Below are 22,445 nucleotides of genomic sequence, written 5' to 3'. Positions count from 1 at the left end.
TGGTCACAGTTTGCATTGTATGTAGCATTGCCATTAGTGACAGCACAAACCAGACACCGTCCTGATTGTTGATGTTGGTTAAACCTCCTCATACCCCATTCTCTTTTGAAGCTGAGGTACCTACTGACCTGCAAGTGCATTTGAGAGTCGAACAATGAGAGTGAATAGCTTCTGATATTATCCAGGTGCATTTACTGAGAAAGCCCCCTAAACTGCTGCCGTGCTCATGAAAGGAGTCTGCCTATTTAAGAAGGGACAGGCAAGAGGAGTGCACTGAACATCGCATTATAGGACATTTCTATTTCTAAAAAGTGTGCTTTTGTGCTTAATATGCACACAATCTACATTACTCGGAACGCTTTCAGTTAAAATAGGTAGGAGGAGGAGGGTTGTCAGTCATGATTCAATGGAAGTTATTTCTCTCCAGAGAAGAATTAAAGAAGATGGAAATCATGGAATTGCTCTGGCTTGTGTCAGAAGGCTATCATTTTGATGCCCATTCAACCAGAATTAGAGATCTCACTGTTGAAATATTTATATAATTGTCTTCGCTAATATGCTACGTCTGGTTCCCTTTCACACGGTTAGCATTTGTCTCATGGTAGGAATAGGCATTTAAGTTGACATAAATGTTCTGTCTAGTAAATGTGAGCATTAATACAGCTCAGTGAGAATAAACACATTTAGAACAAGCCAATTACATTAACACTATGTAAATGCGGTTTAAACCTGTTCTGAATGTCACTAACACAGAGTGGCTAATCCCACAATAAACCTCCCAATTAAACAGCTCTTACTCTGTTGGCTTTGTTTGACTCATTCTCATAAATATATCCATCAGCTCAGTAGAGGGGAGACTTCTTTATTTATATATCTTTTCATCTTTAATTTATCTTATTTATATCGTTTTTAAATACCACCCGCACGTCTGTTCTACATTTGTCCCTTGTCTCCTCGGCTCTCCGGCATGGCTGATGACAATTCTTTACCTCTGTGATTCATAGATCCGGATGCTGTACATTTTGAACATTTCTGTCTGTGTTCTGAATGGAGGGTTTGTAGAAGGCCGTCTGACAGAGTTATAGTACCCCAGATGGCAAAATCTACACTTGGTGAAGCTGACTGGGGAGCTGCTGAGAAATTATGCAGGTTGGAAATCAAATGTGTAGGCAGAAGTATAAAATCAAAAAAATCAATAAAAATATAGGCCTACTGAACTTCCATAGACTACTGATTGTAGTTCAAAGTGGATTCCTTTCAAAAGTACAAGATATAACATTACAAGAGGATTGAGCTGGTTCTGATGTCTTTAAAATGACAGTTTTTTAAGGAATGCCAAACCGAGAGAATCACAGACTGAGTGGATTGATTATGATTTTATAGTATGAGCGCTCATGGATAAACCTAAACTACAGCCGCCATCCATAGTTTGATTCTTTCAACACCTTTCAATTCCATAATCTATCTCTAAATTCCAGAATATACCTTTCAGTTTCAGAATCCCTCACACAGACAAACTGCTCACCCCATCCAAGTTAGACAGCGCAATAGAGCTTGCCAAGGAACTGGGTTCATATTCAATCAAATCTCACACATAGACAGAGAAAACGATCTCAGAAGCTGTTCATATTTTGTGTGGAGAGAGCCGTGAGCTGAAAATGATTACTTTTCAGGTATTTAAAAAAATAACTGGTAAAATCCAAAACAGACACTGTTGAGGATGTCTTTGCCATATTTGCAAGTCATTGTGTCCAGACTCTGTCTCTAATCCAAATTATATATTTTTGTTGTTGCATTTATTTATTTATTTCACATAATTCAGTTTTAGAGCCAAATTGAGGAGTTAACAGGAGGAAAACATCACTTGCTTAACAGGGCCATCTAGGGGCAATTCAAGGCATTGCAGCTGAGAACAGTGAGAGCTGTTTATCACAGTAGAAATTGTACTCCTATCAAGAGAGATGGAAAGAACATGATTGGTTTAGAGTTAGAGAAAGGCCTTTCAGACCCCAAGGTCATAATAATGATCATCATTACTCATTCTCTACAGGGTGAACATAGTCAGTGAATCATCTTCTCTTTTATTGTGGTCATTTTAACAACAGACCCAGGCAGCAGATACCTAAATGGTTCTACAATTGCAAGTGCACTAAAATGTGTGTGCACGCTTATTTGCTAGACCCTCAAAGACACTGGAAACAGGCTAGTACATTTATCAGAGTGCCTATTTTACTCAACTTGAATCAGCCCCTATAAGACAGTAGGTGGTCTTGATTATGATTCAAGAGACCACTGTGACCTGCACAATGAACAAAGGCTCTCAGGTGAAGAGGGCTGAAGGGTTCTAAAGCTGATGGAATTGAACAGAATGTAGATTTGTTAGAGCAGCTTGTTTTCCATCCATTGTTCAATCTTTTATTTTCATTGAAGAACAACAGGCATTTACACCAACATTTTTGTGTGCTGTTAGTACACAACATTAATGACAGACCCCCAACCCTGTTGGTTGATGCAGTATTTTTTTCTCTCTCTTTCATTCTTGAACTGAAGTTAAACCATCCACAGCGTCTTTAAAGCGCTTGACAGTTTGTGAGATGAATAAATAAAGCGACAATTTTTTTAATCCAGCACGTCATCCCTGCAGTCCCACGACAGCTGTGGATGTTTAACCATTATCCTCAAACAGAATTATTTCAGTTCTGCTCTAGCCTGCTCCCAATCTTCATTACTATTGCATGGCCCACGGCCACTTCTACTCATCAAGAAGCGCATTATATTATTTACTAACTGGTAACAATTGTGTGGGGCACTGGTATTACAGGCCCGGAGATGCCATAAAAAAAACACAAAACGCTGAATAATGGATGAAAATGTTATTTACATGTTCCTTCTTTCCATACATAGATTTGAAGGCTTCTCCCTCCTTTCACTACATTAAAGGTATGTATTTAAAGAGGCAGTTGTCATCTTTCATTTGTTTTAGAAGAATGGGAGGAGACAGATCTAGGACAGCATGCTCGGCGCTCGACTTGTCTTCCCTGTGCTGGAGAGACATAGAGACAAAGACAATAGACATTAAGCACAGGAACAGGAACTTCCTCAGAGCTCAACAGGGGTGAAGGATATGGACCAGAGAGACGGTGTGGCTATAGGAGAGGCACAGATAGACACAGCACAGAATGATCTGAGCTGTGCCCTAAACACGTGGATTTCCATGCAGTGATTACAGGAGAAAAATGAACTGACTCTACAGGAGCTTATGAAAGTTTAGCTCCCAGACAAGCAACTAGTCAAGGGATGCTAAGCCAATGTTTTCCTTAGAAACAATATGGCTTAGTTACTACTTAGATTTTCAGTTGATACCAAGCTACATTGGGCACGACAAACACAGATGGCGCCGGAGAAGATGGCCACCGTTTTATGGGATCTTAACCAAGTGCTATTTTGTTTGTTTTTTCGTGTTGTTTGTAACTTATTTTGTACATAATGTTGCTGCTACCATCTCTTATGACCGAAAAGAGCTTCTGGAAATCAGAACAGGGATGAGTCGGACAAGAGACCCGAACAAGCCCTCATCCCCGTCATTCGCAGGAGAAAGAGACGTAAAAGATTTTGCGGAAGGAGATCGGGGGTGCCTTATGAGGATCCGCTGACGATTGGCTAATCTGCCGTTGCCATCTGTACTATTAGCCAACGTACGATCGCTAGATAATAAATTGGACGAACTAAAAGCACGTATATCCTACCCATGTTTCACAGAGTCGTGACTGAACGAAGACATGAATAACATACAGCTGGCGGGTTATACACTGTATGGCAGGATAGAACAGCAGCCTCTGGTAAGACAAGGGGTGGCGGTCTATGTATAGCTGTTGCACGATATCTAAGGAAGTCTCAAGGTTTTGCTCGCCTGAGGTAGAGTATCTCATGATAAGCTGTAGACCACACTATCTACCTAGAGAGTTTTCATCTGTATTTTCATAGCTGTCTACATACCACCACAGACCGATGCTGGCACTAAGACCGCACTCAATGAGCTGTATACCGCTATAAGCAAACAGGAAAACATCCAGAGGCGGCGTTCCTAGTACCCGGGGACTTTAATGTAGGGAAACTTAAATCCGTTTTAATTAAATTCCACCGGCATGTTAAATGTGCAACCAGAGGGAAAAAAACTCTAGACCACCTTTACTCCACACACAGAGACATGTACAAAGCTCTCGCTCGCCCTCCATTTGGCCAATCTGACCATAATTCTATCCTCCTGATTTCTGCTTACAAGCAGAAATTAAAGCAGGATGCACCAGTGACTCTGTCAATAAAAAAGTGGTCAGATGAAGCAGATGCTAAGCTACAGGACTGTTTTTCTAGCACAGACTGGAATATGTTCCGGGATTCTTCCGATGGCATTGAGGAGTACACCACGTCAGTCATTGGCTTCATCAATAAGTGCATCGATTAAGTCGTCCCCACAGTGACTGTACGTACATTCCCCAATAGGGAATCAAATCAAATCAAATGTATTTATATAGCCCTTCGTACATCAGCTGATATCTCAAAGTGCTGTACAGAAACCCAGCCTAAAACCCCAAACAGCAAGCAATGCAGGTGTAGAAGCATGGTGGCTAGGAAAAACTCCCTAGAAAGGCCAAAACCTAGGAAGAAACCTAGAGAGGAACCTGGCATGGTCCTAGGGCTCAGGTCCTCCGAGGGAGAGAATTAGAGAACGCACACTTAGATTCACACAGGACACCGAATAGGACAGGAGAAGTACTCCAGATATAACAAACTGACCCTAGCCCCCCGACACATAAACTACTGCAGCATAAATACTGGAGGCTGAGACAGGAGGGGTCAGGAGACACTGTGGCCCCATCCGAGGACACCCCCGGACAGGGCCAAACAGGAAGGATATAACCCCACCCACTTTGCCAAAGCACAGCCCCCACACCACTAGAGGGATATCTTCAACCACCAACTTACCATCCTGAGACAAGGCTGAGTATAGCCCACAAAGATCTCCGCCATGGCACAACCCAAGGGGGGGGCGCCAACCCAGACAGGATGACCACATCAGTGAATCAACCCACTCAGGTGACTCACCCCTTCCAGGGACGGCATAAGAGAGCCCCAGTAAGCCAGTGACTCAGCCCCTGTAATAGGGTTAGAGGCAGAGAATCCCAGTGGAAAGAGGGGAACCGGCCAGGCAGAGACAGCAAGGGCGGTTCGTTGCTCCAGAGCCTTTCCATGGGAAGCCATGGATTACAGGCAACATCTGCACTGAGCTAAAGGGTAGAGCTGCAGCTTTTAAGGAGCGCTACTCTACCCTGGAAGCTTATAAGAAATCCTGCTATGCCCTCCAATGAACCATCAAACAGGCAAAGCATCCATACAGGACTAAGATCGAATCGTACTACACTGGCTCTGACACTCGTCGGATGTGTCAGGGCTTACAAATTATTACAAACTACAAAGGTAAGCACAGCTGAGAGCTGCCCAGTGACACAAGCCTACCAGACAAGCTAAATTTCTTCTAGGCTCACTTCGAGGCAAGTAACACTGAAACATGTATGAGAGCATCAGCTGTTCTGGACGACAGTGTGATCACGCTCTCCGCAGTCGATGTGAGTAAGACCTTTAAACATGTCAAAATTCACAAGGCCGCAGGGCCAGATGGATTACCAGGATGTGTACTCCAAGCATGCGCTGACCAACTGGCAAGCGTCTTCACTGACATTTTCAACCTCTCCCTGTTCGAGTCTGTAATACCAACATGTTTCAAGCAGACCTCCATAGTCCCTGTGCCCAAGAACACTAAGGTAACCTGCCTAAATGATTACCGACCCGTAGCACTCACATCTGTAGACATGGCTCACATGGCTGATCATGGCTCAAATCAACACCATTATCCCAGAAACCCTAGACCCACTCCAATTTGCATACCGCCCCAAAAGATCCAACAGATCCACTCCACACTGCCCTTTTACACCTGGACAAAAGGAACACTTATGTGAGAATGCTAATCATTGACTACAGCTCAGCATTCAACAACATAGTGCCCTCAATGCTCATCACCAAGCTAAGAACCCTGGGGCTAAACACCATCCTCTGCAACTGGATCCTAGACTTCCTGATGGGCCGCCCACAGGTGGTAAGGGTAGGTAACAACACGTCCGCCACACTGATCCTCAACACGGGGGCCCCTCAGGAGTGCGTGCTCAGTCCAAGCCATAAGACTGATGGACATCTTATCAAATGGCCACCCAGACTATTTGCATTGCCCCTCCACCCCTCTTTTTACACTGATGCTACTCTCTGTTATTATCTATGTATAAGTCACTGTAATACCTCTACCTACATGTATGTATTACCTCAATTACCTCGACTAACCGGTGCCCCACACATTGACTCTGAGATACATGTGTGCTGAGGTACAAACAACCATCACATTAACACAAAACGATAGCAGAACTCAAGCGTGCCAACAAATGTCATGTTTCTCCATGTATTTAGGATGCAGAGCAGTGCAGCATCAGGGAACATGTCTCCCTCACTATTCCTTGGCTCTGGTTCCAGTCTGGATGGTACAGTGGCTGATGGCCTCCCCTCCAGCCCTACTTTCAACCCCTGCCCATGTGTACTCACTCCCATTTACATGGGAGAGTCCATGTGAACAGAAAGACTGTAAATAAACAGCAGCTACAACTTTCTATGGATAATATTGTAAATTGAACAGAATGGAATCGAACCATTAACACATCATCATGCAACCAAAGTGACACGCCAGGATGTGAACTTTTTTCACATCCGGGCATACGTAATCATTTGGCGGTGCAAGCAGAGGATGGAAAAGGAATCTTATATTCCAACATCTTTTAATCAAATAAGTACATCTAAACATAATTTAAGACCAATAACAAGAGCTTTGTACAGTATTCCCTCTGCAGACTATGTCAGCTTTCCCTACATTACTACTTACTATGGATAGACATTTATAAAAAGGAACACCTCTATGCCAAGAATGCCTATTGGGAAACACTGAGTCACCTACTCCGGCATCATAGGTATTTTGGGAAAAGTTCAAGAAATTCTCCAAGCTATAAAAGCCGTCTGACTCTGAATAGAACAGAGAAAGGGAGGAACGAGGGGAGAGAAGCTTGGAACTCAGGCCCCTCAGTCTTAAATCAAATCACCAGCTAACAAATCAAATCAGTCAGCTAAAATATGAACACACACTTAGCCGTTTAAGAGAGTTTTCAAGATGTAACACTAAAGTGCAGTGTCTGTGACAATGTTATCAAGGTGTAAGACGAATGTTTGTTCTCTTAGCTGTTAATTGTCAGCGAGCGAGGCTGTCATCTATGAGCGGTGTCGGTTTGAATGCTAACGAGCTTGTCATGGTGCCACCAACCCTGAGGACTGACAAACAGCTGTTTGAGAAGCTCTCATGCCCTTGAGTACTGTGCTGTATGTGCAAGTATGGCATACAGAGGAGGGAGTAATGTTGAGTATGTGTTAGGGAGAAGGTAATGTATCAATGTACAGTAGATAAGAGTGTGGGGAGGGATTTAGATGTATGTATGAAAGAGGGGAAGGGTTCTATTTTAAACTGTTGATGTTTGATGTTTTGAGACGTTTCAAGCACGATGAAAAGTATTCCATACAACAAATAACTCAGGTACTAGAACTGTAAAACTGAAATGCAAAATAGCAGGCTTATATGGAAAGAGCACTGGAATTAAAGACCTTAATGTTGTCTGTAACTCTGTAAACCCATTTGTCAACATGACTGAGAATCCAGTGAGATGTGTGGGGGTCAAACATGTTTACATGTCTTGATGTTCCCAGTCTTACCCCAGAGACACATGTGGCACAGTTAACATATGTATCTCTCTCCCAGTGGTGTGCATATCAAATTAAACCAGGCAATAGCAGTGAATTTGTGGTTTAAAGAAAAAAGACAGATTAAACTCTCAACATCAAATCAGAGATGATGAATACAATTTCCCTTCATGAAAGTGCCCTCTCCTGTCACGGTGAAAAATAGCACAGGAGTAATTACTAGACTACCATTATATACTTCAAATAAAACACATTTGAGGGATAAAATTAGGCTTCCACACATGCACACAGTACATGTGGACATGGCAAAATAGTTGCAGGCCTGATTCACACCACACTATAGAAGCCTTTTCTGCTAAGCTTATAGCTAATGACAACACACAAGTCTGTGAACCACACTATGACAGCTATAGTACCAAAGCAACAGACTGGGACACAGCATGATAACCATGGGGCACATCACTATGGCTCACAATGGAGGCACATTTTTCAGGCACGCTGCCTGGTTGCATGGCTGCTGGCTGGCTGTTGTCTATTGAGAGATCCCCTGATCATCCAAGCGCCAGAGGGCCTCGGCAGTCAGCACGGCAGCAGGCTGAGAGCCCGGGCAAGGGAAGGTGGAGCTACAGTACCAGATTACACTATAATGTAGCATCTGGATTGCCAAGGAGGAGTGTGGAACGTGGAACGTGGAATGCGGCAGGGGCACGGATGCATGTTGCGAGTGAGGGCGGGCACGGAGGTGCGATGCAGCACGGTGCGTTCTCTGCTGTGGTGTGAAAGCTTTGTTGGTTAATTGCCATGCGACATATTGGATGTGGGATCGGGAGGGAGGGAAGAGGGAGGGAAGAGGGAGGGGTAGGGGCCTCTGGAATGCCAGCAGTTCAAAGTGTGAGCGATGAGGGGGCAATTCAATCAAAGCACAAAGCCATGGCACTTTGGCCCGAGCTCAAAAACAGATTGGAAGCAAACATTAATAATACATTTTCCACTTTTGACTCGAGTTTATACAATCACATCTTGTCTGTTGCTGTAGTTGTTTGTTGCGCAGGTTAGAAGTAGACTTATTATGTAGTGTTGTGTGTGAAATGATTTATTATTAGAGACAGACTGAGACAGTAGACAGCCCTAGGTGGATGGGTGTTAAAAAGACGAAGATGCATAGTTATGACTGTAGGGCAAAGATACCTCTGTATCGCATTGAACTCCTTGTTACTTTCCATGCAAAAAAACATTGTAGTACACATTTCAGTATTGAGACTGTGGGGATCCCATTCTAAAGGCACAGCAACACACAGAACATCCTCAGTGGACTATCTCTCCTCTCTGCTCTCCCCCAGACCTGTAGGGAGCAACCTCCTCGCCACACATGACAAACTAACACCTGTACCTATTTCATCTCCCGATCCTCTCCATGCCTCTTGGACCGCTGAAGGGCGGTGAGGCTACCTAGGAGCTCCTTGAAGGATGGGGGAAGAGTTCTCTGTTCAAAACACTCCCCATCTATTTCCTGATGGGCGCCACCTGTTCCTCCATACCTCTCCCTCCCCCCACCACCCCATCCGTCTGAGTGAGGGATGGGCAGACTGCTAAGGGAGGAGAAAATGTTGTCACTGTCATGGAGATAGAGAGAGAGAGAGAGTTTCCCCAATACCTGGTGACTCTCAGGTTCCAGATGCCAGTAGTTTAAATGATGCAATTATGGTTGTCGTTCTATGACTCCCACTGGCCCTGGCTCTGCCCCTATTGAAATGACACTGGCAGGGGTATGTGCACACTCCACCCCTTACCCCTGCGGCCCTGTAACATAATTCAGAAAATAATGCATATGCATCCCATATTTTATGTAATGAGACATACAGGACTCTAAGTACCAGCCTCATAGCGGATCATGTCTTACACATCTCAGGTGCTGCGTACACTGCTCAGTGCTTAGTGAATACTCCTCTCCATCGTAACGACTTTAGCATGTTCCCTGTTGTCCACTCCTGATCGCTCTGATGATAGGGAGAGAAACCTCAAATCAATCAAACAGCAAACTGTGATGGGTGTGTTTTCCTCCTCTCTCCTAAGACAGTGGAGCAGCTGCCATCTGGCAGGGAAAGCTACCGGTCACAAACATAACCCACTGCCTGGTGACAGAGGCTACTACCATTCGTAAACATAACCCAGTGCCTGGTGACAGAGGCTACTACCGTTGGTAAACATAACCCAGTGCCTGGTGACAGAGGCTGCTAGTGGGTTGGGTATATACGAGCCTAAAGTCTAGCCGCCTTTTGACTCATGAGGCTGGAATGATGGAAAGGTATTGGAACATGACCCTGGATATAAACCAACGTGGGGACATTCGTGGAAACGTCACATACACAGCGGATGAGTCAAATACACAATGCGCAAACAGCTGAACTTGTCCAACTTAACATCATAAAATCAGCTATAAAATCATTGTCATGTAAAGCGATGCAAACAAGTCCTTCATTCAAAGGAGGCCTGTGTAATCACCAAAGCAGTCCCTTCTTCTAACCGAGCTAATTGAAGTTCAGAGTCACGGCTAATGCATGATGGATGGTAGAGGAGCGGAGCAGGCCTCGCTCGCCTGGTGGTGGGGTGGCTTGGGACTGGCTGGCATGAGATCACAAGCATTAATAGAGCTGGACCTTTCACTCTGCCAGTCTGCCTGCCGCTCAAAGACATCTGTTGCCAGCAGGTATCCCCCTCCATCCTTCAGCTTCATCATGCCCAGGCCAGGCGTACCACCAACGCGAGCTGGCGCCAGCACCTCCTGCCCTGGCATGTCCATTTAAAGAGCCTATATATATGTTTGCTGGCTAATTCGAGCTGTCTTCATCAGGCATGTTTGCTGGTGACAAATGGGTGCGCCACGCAGCGCGGCAGATGGCCCGGTCCCATCATCAATCTGAGGAGACAGACGGGTGATGGATGGATCCTCCGGTGTAAACAGTCTTTAACTAAGAACCACACAGAGAAGGAATTTGCACTGCGATGAGCACCTTTAGTCGTAACAAAGTCTGGGATATCGGTGCAGGGAACAAATGACGCAAGCAATAGGATTAGGGTTGAAGGTTTGATTCTATGAGTGAAGGAAATTCACAAAATTACAAAGTGCAGCTAGATCTCTTATCAAGTTGTTTTGTACTTGTTGGTCTGAGTTGTGCTTTTCGAATGATCGCTGAAACAGCAGAGGTAATAGATTTTCAAGTACCAGACAAATGTCAGCATTCCATCACTAGAATCAAATCAGGGATTCTGGAGAGTATAAAATAACACTGGGTAAGTATTGCTTTTCAGAACTGGTGGAGAGAACTTATTCCTGATACTGACTGCTAAAGTCAAAAATAAACATTTTGGAAACAGAGAAGACGGGTGGGAGGGAAGGATAAAAAATAAAAAAGGAGAGATAAGTCCTTTCATGATGGAGGCATCTCACTATGACATGCGACCACCAGTGTCTGCTATGAATAAATCATAAAGGCTCGGCATGGCGGGCGGGAGTAAACATTGGTGCATCTTTTACCTCTGAAGCCTGGAGAGGCCTGTCAAAGGCTGCAGTTAACAAGACTGTACCTCCTCATCACCATGCAGACTGTGTAAGAGCTGATCTGAGATCGAAACTTGACACCATTACACCGCACCTCCTACTCCTCCTCCCACTCCTCCTCCCTTTCTCTCAATCACACTGACTCTCCCTTTTTCTCTCCCCACCACCTCCATGACTGCTCCCTCCTATCATCCTTGCACCTTCCAACTACCTGTTCGCCTACCTCCTACTCCTTGAACTACCACAGCTGCTACACTGGTCCCACGCTTCTGGAAAAATACTATTTATTTAACACATTTTTAGAGCAAAATGAATGCTAGTCTTAGAGCGCATCAGATATGTAAAAAACAAGGGATAAATAAAATGTCCCTCCGCAAATGTTCACAAAACAGCAAGGCATTACTGCCCTCCTGACCTCAGTGAAGACTGAATGCGGTCGGCAGGGCAAAAAGACACTACTGCTCTAGGGTCATGCAAGATCAGTATGAACAAAATTGGTAAATGTTCAGACAATGCCTCCTCAGAATATAAATATTATTTCCCGTTTCATGCTTACTGAACACGACCCAGAACTCACTCTGTGCATCACAACAGGAGACGCATGTTTGTGTGAAAAATGCCGTCTTCTCCACAAACTGCTCTATTTGGACAAAAGTGTATTGGGACTTATGGATGATTCACTGTTATAGGGGAAATTGGATAGAATAGAGTGTGTGAGAAAAGAAGTTAAAAAAAGAAGTCCAGTCAGAAAAGAGGAGGAATAGGATCTTACCATTGAAAGAGAAGTATTTGGGTGTGTTCGTAAATTCAAACTGGAGTGCCAGTGTGCTCTGGGTATTTGTAATTTCAGAGCGGTCAGATTGTCCATTCATAAATTCAGAGCATTTCGCTCTAGGAGCATTCAGAGAGCACAATGGACGCTCTGCCCGAGGAGTAGGGTTGATCTGAGCGTTCTGACCTCACAATGGCAGTCAAGCACCCAAGCTAACTGGCTAACGTTTGCTTGCTATTTCCAGATACAAATGAGAGAACACCTCACTCTGACCAGTTTACTCCCCCTAGCAGAGCTGGTTAGGCTGTTTTCATGTTATCCAGAGCGTTGGTGACTGTAAATGTGCTGCTGGCATCAATTGAATTGTCCTTCTTTGCCGATGTTTACTGATACCAGCCATATAAAACGGGTGTTGAAAGTTGATATATTCTGCGCTCTGGCACACTCAGATGAGAGTGCTCTGAAAACAGAGTAGATAGAACGAGTACATTTACAAACGCACCCTTTGTTTTGCCCTTCAGGCTTTAATATGTTAGAATTAGAGCAGGGTTCCCCAACTGGCCGAATTTGGCCCACGGGTGATTTTATTTGGCCTCCCAAGTTTTCTGAGCAAAAAATATTATATCTGTTTGTGCTTCTTGCAGTCTACAAATGATTTGGTACTATGTTCCAGCCCTCTGACCATCTGCTCAAGAAAAAAAATTAAAATCAGCCTGCAGCTGAATGAAATATAGCTGATGATCCCTGAATTAGAGGCATTAAAAGAAGAAACACACGAGAAAGACAAATGCCTGAAAGTAGTGAGTGTTGATCACCTGCTCAACATTACAATTGTTGGGAAATTAACTGAAATTGAGGGACGATGTTCTGTTGTCAGAGGCGATATAAGCAGCGGTTGGCCGTCCTAAGTAAACTCGGCTGTCACTCAAAAAATTGGAAACAAATGGAGGGAAAAAACCTTACCACAGATTCGGAATATAGTTTTTATTTACAATTTATAAATCGGCAGATACAAAAACTTCTTGAACTGTATCCAAAATGTGCAATTCATCTATAGTTTTTTTTTCCACAAAAGAAAAGAATACAAGAGTAAAAAAAATTTACGTTTGGAAAATTTGACAATTAACAAAATGTAAACTGAAGTGATGTCTTTTTTTCTGGTGAGTATTTACTAATAGCGACAAATTGTTTTAACAGACTATAGTTGTTTACAAATCCACTTTGTTCTCCCAAAATGATAACCAGTCATTATGTGTACATACATTTAATGGCAACATTCTATTTCCCCATAGCTTAATACAAGGCATTCATATTCATGAAGCAGCACAAATGTGTATAACACATTAAAGAAATAAGGGTTTTTGAATTGTACCAAAGAGGTTTGTGATAGGAGAGGGGATAAAACTGGTATTTACCAAATATATCATTGTAAACAATCACCTTCATTTGAAGAGATTCGCAACATCAACAAATATAAAATGGGAGAAGCTTGATAACGAATTCAAAATACTTCAGCAGTTTAAACAAGCGTCAACCTCTAACAATCACCCATAAGAAGGCAATAACGAACTAAATAAATCCCAGGATGCTGAAGTACTAGAGAAGATCACAGCAGAGAAACACCCATAACATCTGAGTGTTTATCCAATTGGGGACCTGTTTTTCTGGATCTGCTACAACAATGCCAGATAAAAACAGAAATAAAATAATTATAAGTACATTGTAGTCAAACAATTAACATCTTCATTTCACATTTAAGTTTGCTTCAATTTTACACATTCTAGTCGTCTTCATTCCTCCATAACCTAGCAATATTCTTCGATATGACGCTGGTGTCTCACCCTTTGTAACACATAGACATAACAACACAACTGATGAGTTCAATTCATGCGCTCGTGACAAATATTACATTGGACTGCGAGTTGTGAAATTTTTCAATGTTGTCATTCGAGTGACGACATTAGTTAGGGGAAACAATTGAGAGTTACCCGTGAACAGTATGTATTGTCTTAGTATGGTGAAAACCATGCAAAAAAATATGGCTTTGTCTTTGAGCAAGTGTATATTACTTTGTTTTAGATGGTTCAAAAGATGTTGCCTTGCTAAAACAAGCATACAGCCATTACCCTGGTGTAACCTCTTAGTATGTGGCACAGACTGTTAGAAACAATAAGTAACTCCCTACTAGTTCCCAAAATGACAAGTCACAGAACATGAAGAAAACACAGATCATCCAGCTGATGATAGTGGTAACTGAGTACAACAATCCCTCCACACACAACTGACACATTACCTACATCCTTAATCCATTTCAAAGCAATAAAATGCCAATAAGTCTTTATGGAACACTTTTTTAAACATGCAAAAACCATCCAGTGATCCAATCTAACCTATGGGTGTCCAGGTGTAATGGTAAGCACCTTAGATACCAACCGATATTTACTAACTAGGCATAGACAATACACAAGTGACTACCAAAGAAGTCTGAGATCATTTTCCAAATACTTTAAGGACACGGATGTCAAAAAAGACACTTTAACATGTGTAAAACTGTGACTCCCTGTCAAAGTATATGTTATAGAGCACTTGTGTAGTATAATGTGTGCTTTTTCCCTTTGTTCCAATACAAACAGCCTGGCAAGACTGTGAATATGTAAGTTAACATTGTTCTGTGGAGGGGGCATTGACAATAAGCATGACACGGGATACATTTTTAAATGTCAAACTGCAAACCTGCCATGAGTGCGAGACAGACAACATGGCAATGGCAATCAGTGACATCACTCATGCAAATCATTGGGCAAACCACACACAAAAGCCTCGATCTCATTCTCTATCGAGCAGGACATTATTGTGCCATTACAGAGTTGGGAATTCTGTCACGTACCTCTGACCTGGCTCCCTCCCAAATATGAGGAAGGGGCTCCAATATTAATCTATTCTGGCATTTCCCAAAATCCCTCAGCCTAAGCTTATTCCTTTCACCAGGGTCCAGCTCATATGTTGACACAAAAAGGCTCCAGAACAGCATTTAGCCACTTTCTATAAAAAATAAATGGGTCAGCTGGGCAAAACTAAGAGACGTCTTGTGTTTCCTCAATTTGCTTACTGATAAATGCTGTAAAAACAACTATGTATTTGTGACTTTCCCTTTTTACTTGTACATTTATACTTCCCTCTCCTGTGCACTGTGATAAGGTCCAAGTCTCTACAGTCTACCGTATTTAACAGTTCAAAAGTAGGTCCTGCACGCAGAGGCAAGCATATTGTACGGAACATGACACGTTAATTTGTCCTAGCGCAGCTTTTATGACAGACTCCTAATAGGGAAGCATTCAAATGTTTATCTTCAGGTTAATTATTCATTACTTACCGGTATTTGCATTTAAAAAGCTATCATACTGCTGCATAAATATTAAGTAGAAGTGCATGGCGACATATAAACTAGCATTTATCTATCCTAACTAGGGATGCACGATATATCGGCGAACATATCGGAATCGGCCGATATTAGCTAAAAATGCCAACATCGGTATCGACCGATGTCTAGTTTAACGCCCGATGTGCAAAACCAATGTCAAAGCTAACGTGCATACCTACATAACGAAGGTACATGACATAATGACTCCACGTAAATTTTTTGCGCTATACGTGCAACACAGTGTTCCTAAACTAGCCCAGAATGTCTGCTGTGTGGATCAACAAGTCAAGCAGTCAACAAGTCAAGCAGTCATTTGAAAGTGTAACAAAATTTCAGGGAGACAACTCAAAGGCGAAATCCGTTCTCTATCGTGGGTAATGTTGGCTTTCGCCGACTGGTCGAGCACCAGTTAACACTACCAAGTGCTCTATTTCTCCGATGTTGCCCTACTGGAGTTACACAGCAATAGCGTCACTGCTATTACCTTCAAGACATACATACTATGGAACGCCGTTTGGGTCTTTGCATGTCAAAAGATATACAAGTAGCACTGTGAAAGCTGTACAAAAAAGTCAGCAAACACCAGCCACGAACGATGTGTTTACAATACCGCGTTGGTAATAAAGCCTCATTTGTTCGACCGCAACTTCTGGGGTACCTAGCTAGCACCAATACAACCAGGCTGAAAACAATGACAAGTAGAAACTGCAGTCATTCTCATTATTCTTAGCAATGATTTAGGAATCCTTGTAAGTATTAGCTAGGTTGCCACTTGTTGTTCGCCTATTGAAATTGAACCTCAGTTCCTGAAAATAAATAGCTACTTAAGCCTGTTGCCCAAAGCTAACGTTATAAGCAGCCAGCTAGCTTCATCTGGCTAGTGAAGCTCGACTGGACTGGGTTATGTGTTGTGAAGCTAGCCACAATAAGGATTATGTACAAATGGAATTTGCGGTTTGCCTTCAAAATAAAAGTATGTCATTGACAGTGATGCAAATTAATAGAAATAGTAGAATTATTCCATACTATTATTTTGAAGGCTAACCGCAAAGTCAACTATTGTGACTAATCTTTATTGTGGCTAGCTTCACATAGATGGGTCCGACCATCATTATCAAATAGGGTTATTTTAGATGACACCTACCTATATAGTTAGCTAACTAACTATAGCTACTGAAACGGATGTCGTTTTGCTATGTTTTTGGGGAAGAACATTGTTTGCATCCATGAGATAGCTAGCTTTTTTTTATGACCAGCACTGTAGGTGCGCGAATCAACTTTACCAGCATCATAGCATACGTATCAATGAAACGTTGTAACATGAAATACGAGTGATAGTGTAATCAATGTGTAATAACTACGTAGAAAATGTATGAACACGTTAAATTATTGTGACGTGCAGTCATATTCAGGTCCTGATTGGTCAACAAGCTAATTTGACACATCAAATAGTGTTATTTGACATCAAATAGTATATTTTTGACACGCAAAAGGCCCAAATAGCGTTCCATAGAAATCCTGGTTGAGAATGAAAGGAATGAACAAATGAACAACGAAACAGCACATCAAGTAAGTGAAAGAAATAGGTTTTGATTATGTTTTACTGGTGATGGGGACATACGTAAATACCAACAAAATTGTAGTGACGCCTCTTGCACTGAGATGCAGTGCCTTAGACAGCTGCGCCCATGTGTGTGTGTTAACTATTTAACTGTTCTAGAATGCTTAAAAAGGCTACAAAAATGTGAAATATCGGTATCAGTGTTTTTTTGGTAAGGAAAATATCAGATATCGGTATCGGCCAAAAATTTAATATCGGTGCATCACTAATCCTAACAGTACCTTTTACAGTGGGCGGGATTAAATAGTCCAGGCTACATGCACCCACACAAAGATTACGTTTCTTATTAACCCTAGCAGTTGTCATTAACCAACTTGACGGATGGCAAATAAAAAAAAGGTCAACAAAAACATTGCTTAAAAATACTTTTGGCCTCTGCATTGCATTACTGCAGTGCTTCTACTTCAGTTTAAGACACTGAAGATATGCCCCACTGCGTTGTTGTTGGATATCTTTCAAGTAAATGTTTAAATGAAGCGTCAAAAGGATCACGCTCTAAAATCAGCCCATTTATTTCTTTCATTTAATTCACTGCAGCCTTTTAAGATGTCAAATCTAAGCCAGTTAAGTGAAACCTTATTTTAAATCTGTAAATTTGAGCCAGAAGGCAAAATATTGATGTTTTCAGACGGCTGAACTTGCCATTCTAGAGTTTCCAGTCTTCTACAGCAACTGGAGAGAGAAATAACTCCATATCTCACTGTTGATAAAGTATGTTTTCTTAAATCATGCTTTGTACTTCTGTGACAGACTCGTATACAATATTCTATGATAGATCTCTGGAGGTTTGGCCAGAAACTGAGTCTGAGCGACAACGACTTAACCCTTTAACTGTGGAATTGGGGACTGGACACTGAGAAACATCACCTTGGGCAAATCTGAACTGGCTCACCATTACCAATTTATTGCACTACTTATAGCCAGTGTTTTTGGCAGAAGTACTGCGCAACATACGGAATAGGGTTCCATTTTGGACACGTCCCTGGGCAAAAACAAAGAGCCAATGTAACCCAATCGATCTTGTCTAAACGATGGATGTCTGTAAACCTTTGTTAAATCTCTTAAACTGAACCCAAAAGTGCAAGTTGCTACCATCGTCTGTCCCATCTGTCAGTGTCAGTAGTGCTTCTCCTGCAGGTAGTCTTTCATCTTGTTGGGCAAAGGCAGGTTCTGAATCAGGTCAATCCTGGTGTACTGTCTGATCACGAACCGACACAGGTACTGCAGGGAGCGCACTTGCATAAAACGAGACACGGGATTGGTCAGCCTGACGGGGTAGGTGGCGGACCCTGGTAAGCGAGATCTAGAATAACAGAAGGCTCCATTTTCCGAATCTTTGATGGAGTATTCTATCAGGTCTACGATGGACGTGTGTCCCTCCACGTCGGGCTGCTCGTAGAAGCTGAAGCGTCCGTTGGAGTGTTCGATGCGGGTGTGGAGGGTCTTGGTCTGGGAGCGGAAACTAAGGCTGAGGAGGTACCTGTCGTCGGAGCTGTCCCTGACCAGGAACGAGCCGTCGGGCAGGTTGACCAGCTTCTCCTCAGCCTCCCAGCGTGTGATGGGCCCCCAGTACCAACCCTGCCTGGCTAGCTTCTTCAGCTCCTCGGTCAGGCTGGTCACAACCATGGGTCCGCTGCTCTGGACTGAGTCATACACCAGGCTCATGCCCGGAGCCGAGTTGGGGTCAAAATTTAAGTGGTGCCTCACCCGCTCCGCCACGTGGCTGTACGCAACACTGAACCCAGAGCAAGTCCTAGGGATCTCGTTGCTGGGTAGCAGGGGCAGGGGGGGAGGAGGGGGGTGTTGGGCATCGACCCTGGAGCTCTGGAGCATGACGCCGTTAGAGCCGATGAGGAGGCCGTTCACAGACTCCATGAAGAGGTCCACTGGCAGGTTCAGGTTCATACTCACCAGATCCTGGTCTTCCTGACTCTGCTGATCAGCGTGGAGAGAGCTACTGTCCGCCTCAGTCACCACCTCCATAGGCAGGGACCCGTCCAGGCAGAAGGAGTGAGAGACAGAGTGGGACCCCTCTGGGTACATTCCCTCCTCTAAAGGCATGGTGTACTGGATGTAGTCCTGCGGCGTGAAGCCCAAGACTACAGGCACGTGTTCGTCAATGTTCAGGTGCAGCTGGTCTCCGTTTTGGGGCTGCTGGAGGTTCTTCAGGGACTCTGCCTGCTCCTGGAGGTTCTTCACGGCCTGCTCCTGAAAGATGCCCTCCATCTGGAAGTCCTGGTGGTGGAAATCCTTCCGCACACCATTCAAGTTGGGGCTGGGGCTCGGAGAGTGGACCATGGCTTTAACTTTCACCTCCATCTTGATGCAGGCTTCGTCTGAGTTCACAGGCCGCAGGGGCCAGGGAGAGGGGCTGTAATGGTGGCTGCGGAGGGATGCCGATCGTAACGGCCGATGGGCCTTGACCTCGTTGAAGCTGATGGGCACAGAGGAGGAGGAGAAAGTATCGTCATCGTCAACTGACCCCATGGCTGTGGAGCCCCCTTTGACTTTGGCCTTCTGCTTGGCCGACAGCCTCCTCTTCAGAGAACCCATCAGACTCTCGCTCTTAGAACGGCCCTTGTTGTGTCCCGCCTTCTCCTCTTCTTCAACTCCACCACCCCCTCCAAGGTCGCAGCCCGCCAGCTCTTTGGTGTAGCAGCCCCTGAAAAGAGAGTCTTCCTTGGAGAAGTCGACCGCTGGCGAGGGCTGCTGGAGCATGACAAAATCCCCCCCTCCTTCTTCCTTGCCCTTGTTGATGTTGAGGGACTTGCAGATGGTCTTAAGGCTGATTTTCTTCATTCTGAACGGCCCTCCTTGGTAGGGAAGGGGTGTGGGACATGAGACTGGGACGGGATGGCTGCTCTCCTCCTGGGGTCCTGATGAAGATGCTGCTATCCACAGAGTCCTCCCATCAGGCTGGAGACAGCTGGTCATATACACTGCACAGCACTCATCCCCTGGGAGGAAACACAAATAAATAAAAACATACCTCAACAGTTTTTTTACAATCTGTTTTTAATAAAGTCATTTAGGTGTGAGTTTACCTTATGCATGCCTTTACAGACGTTTCAAGACACACCTGGACTTACTGGCAAGCTTACTCTTATTATTAGAAACGGCAAATAAACTGTACAAAGTTATTACCATTGCATGACTAGAATAGCTGACTCAGTTGGACTAATGTGATTGCAGTTTTTCCTTGCTGTAGAAATACTGTTGAATATTATAGCAATATTGTTTGTACATTTAAATTGAAATCCATTCATTTGTACGTAAAACAATGTCTTATAATGGCACTATAACATTAGTGTCTTTAGCAGCAACATTTTCAGAAAATGATTTAGCAGTTGTGCATCTGGTGCCTTTACACATCACGTGTAGTGTTCAAACTATTATTGGCAGATTATTATGAGCAGATTTAAAAAATGAAATGGTGTTAAACTAGCGAGAAAATTAACAGAATTGATGCTCATCGCTAGTTAGCTATTTTATAGGCACTAGTCATTGCAAAAAAAATCGAACAAAACCTCTTGCTAATTGATTACGTTTTTAGCTAACCTTAAAATGTCATGTTTTTACAATAAATATTGGTCATCCAAACAATCACACCTGATAAATAATATGTATTTTCATTACTAATGACTAATTTGCCAAATTGGCTGTTTTGCTAAACTGCATGGTTTTGTCTGTGCCAGCGGCTAAATTACGAATGCTAGCCAGTTAAGTTAGCTAACTATCACGTTAGCTACAAAGCTAATAGACCTGGCCAGCTGGGCCTACAGTCTGGTTTTGCTGGCAATCTAACATTAGTTAGCTATTTTCCATGTTAAATCGTTAAGTAACCATAACGGTCTAAATTAATCATAGATATCCCAAATACTACGACAGTTTCACATTGACAGCTAAATATCAATGTAGTAAAGGTTAGACGGCAATGTCAGTGTTGAATGAATGTTTACAGTTGTCTTGTCAACTAAGTTAGCTAGCTAACTTGGCTGCCTAGCTACATGCATGAGCTATGAGTCAATGAAACAATCTGTAATATTGTTTAGTTGGGTACTTACTTCGTTAGATTACCATCTGCATTCGTGGTCATGTACACTTGAATTGGGTTTTACCTAAATTTGAAAATGTATTTTAGAAGATAGAACTGAGCTAGCTACTTAGCTTAGCCAGTCAGCAAGCTAGCTTAGCAGTCACAAGCATATCGTGGAAGGAGCTACTGTGTCTAGCTAGCAAAACAAAATAAAAGTGCGTTGGAATGGTTCCCCGTTTTATCTATGGCTGTTTATTATGCTGTATTGTAATTTTTCAACAACAATCTATTTTTTTCTGTCTTTTCTAATACTTTCTGACGGAGTCTTCCTCTCTCTCTTGCATTTGTTGCTTGTTGAATTGTAGGAGAGCAGGCTGAGAGATACAGCGAATCACAACCAGGGTTGAAACCATTTCTACAATTCCCTCAGGACATAGCTGCTGGAGAAAGGGTCACAGAATGTTGTGTCTGTAATGAAAAATAATGTCATTCTGTAGGCTTACACATTGCTCAGACCAATGAATACAGAATGTACTCCCTGTATATAGTTCCATTCTTGTGAGATAATGTTACAATAAATGTTAGAATAAATTAATTCACTATCTTGTTAAAGCTATTGGTTGCATCTCTCTCAAGTATCAAGTTCTGTATCTTCTGCATACTTTATTATCTGCCTGGTGGTAGTTTGATTAATTCTATATTTTAATTGATAACTGCTGCAGAATTTAGAAGCACTCATAACATGACCCCATATTTGTCCGGGGGGCACATTTTGAAAAACAGACACTCATGAAGAAGAACTTGGGCGAGAAACCCAATATTGCAAATGCAGTTACCGCCTCTTTTACAGAGAAATCAGAACCTCAGACAATGTGCAACCAGCCACCTTTAGCAAGTATCTCATCAATATTCAGAGCAGGCTTAGAAATGGAAATTGAGAGAATGTGAATAAACTATTTATGCTCTTTCGGACAGAAAGGAGGGAAGAAAATTATGTTTTGAGACAAGTGTTATTTTTGTACAGCATGAAATCAAACACTAAACTTTAGAAATGCACAGTCGTTTTAGGCACATAGTTGCCCCTTTCACACACACACAATGACAGCACTGTCTTCTGAGGGGAGCAGAGGCTCAACGCTCAGCTTGGCGCACCATATGAACTCAGCAGTCAAGCGTTCACTGAATTCAGTTTGT

At 43.0% G+C, this 22,445-nt stretch overlaps 1 protein-coding gene across 1 annotated transcript; it reads right to left on the bottom strand.

Moving 5' to 3' along the window:
- Window positions 1-13,142: 13,142 nt before the first annotated feature.
- socs6a (suppressor of cytokine signaling 6a) lies at window positions 13,143-21,701 on the bottom strand. Its single transcript, XM_020509049.2, has 2 exons — window positions 21,280-21,701; window positions 13,143-20,172 (listed from the first exon to the last, which is right to left on the bottom strand). The coding sequence occupies exon 2, from the start codon at window positions 20,147-20,149 to the stop codon at window positions 18,332-18,334; it is 1,818 nt and encodes a 605-aa protein (XP_020364638.1). The 5' UTR covers window positions 20,150-20,172; window positions 21,280-21,701; the 3' UTR covers window positions 13,143-18,331.
- Between the last annotated feature and the right edge of the window lie 744 nt (window positions 21,702-22,445).

Source organism: Oncorhynchus kisutch, linkage group LG18 (genome assembly GCF_002021735.2).
Source record: "Oncorhynchus kisutch isolate 150728-3 linkage group LG18, Okis_V2, whole genome shotgun sequence".
In the NCBI taxonomy this organism is placed as follows: domain Eukaryota; kingdom Metazoa; phylum Chordata; class Actinopteri; order Salmoniformes; family Salmonidae; genus Oncorhynchus; species Oncorhynchus kisutch.
This window is presented reverse-complemented; position numbering and strand designations above follow the sequence as displayed.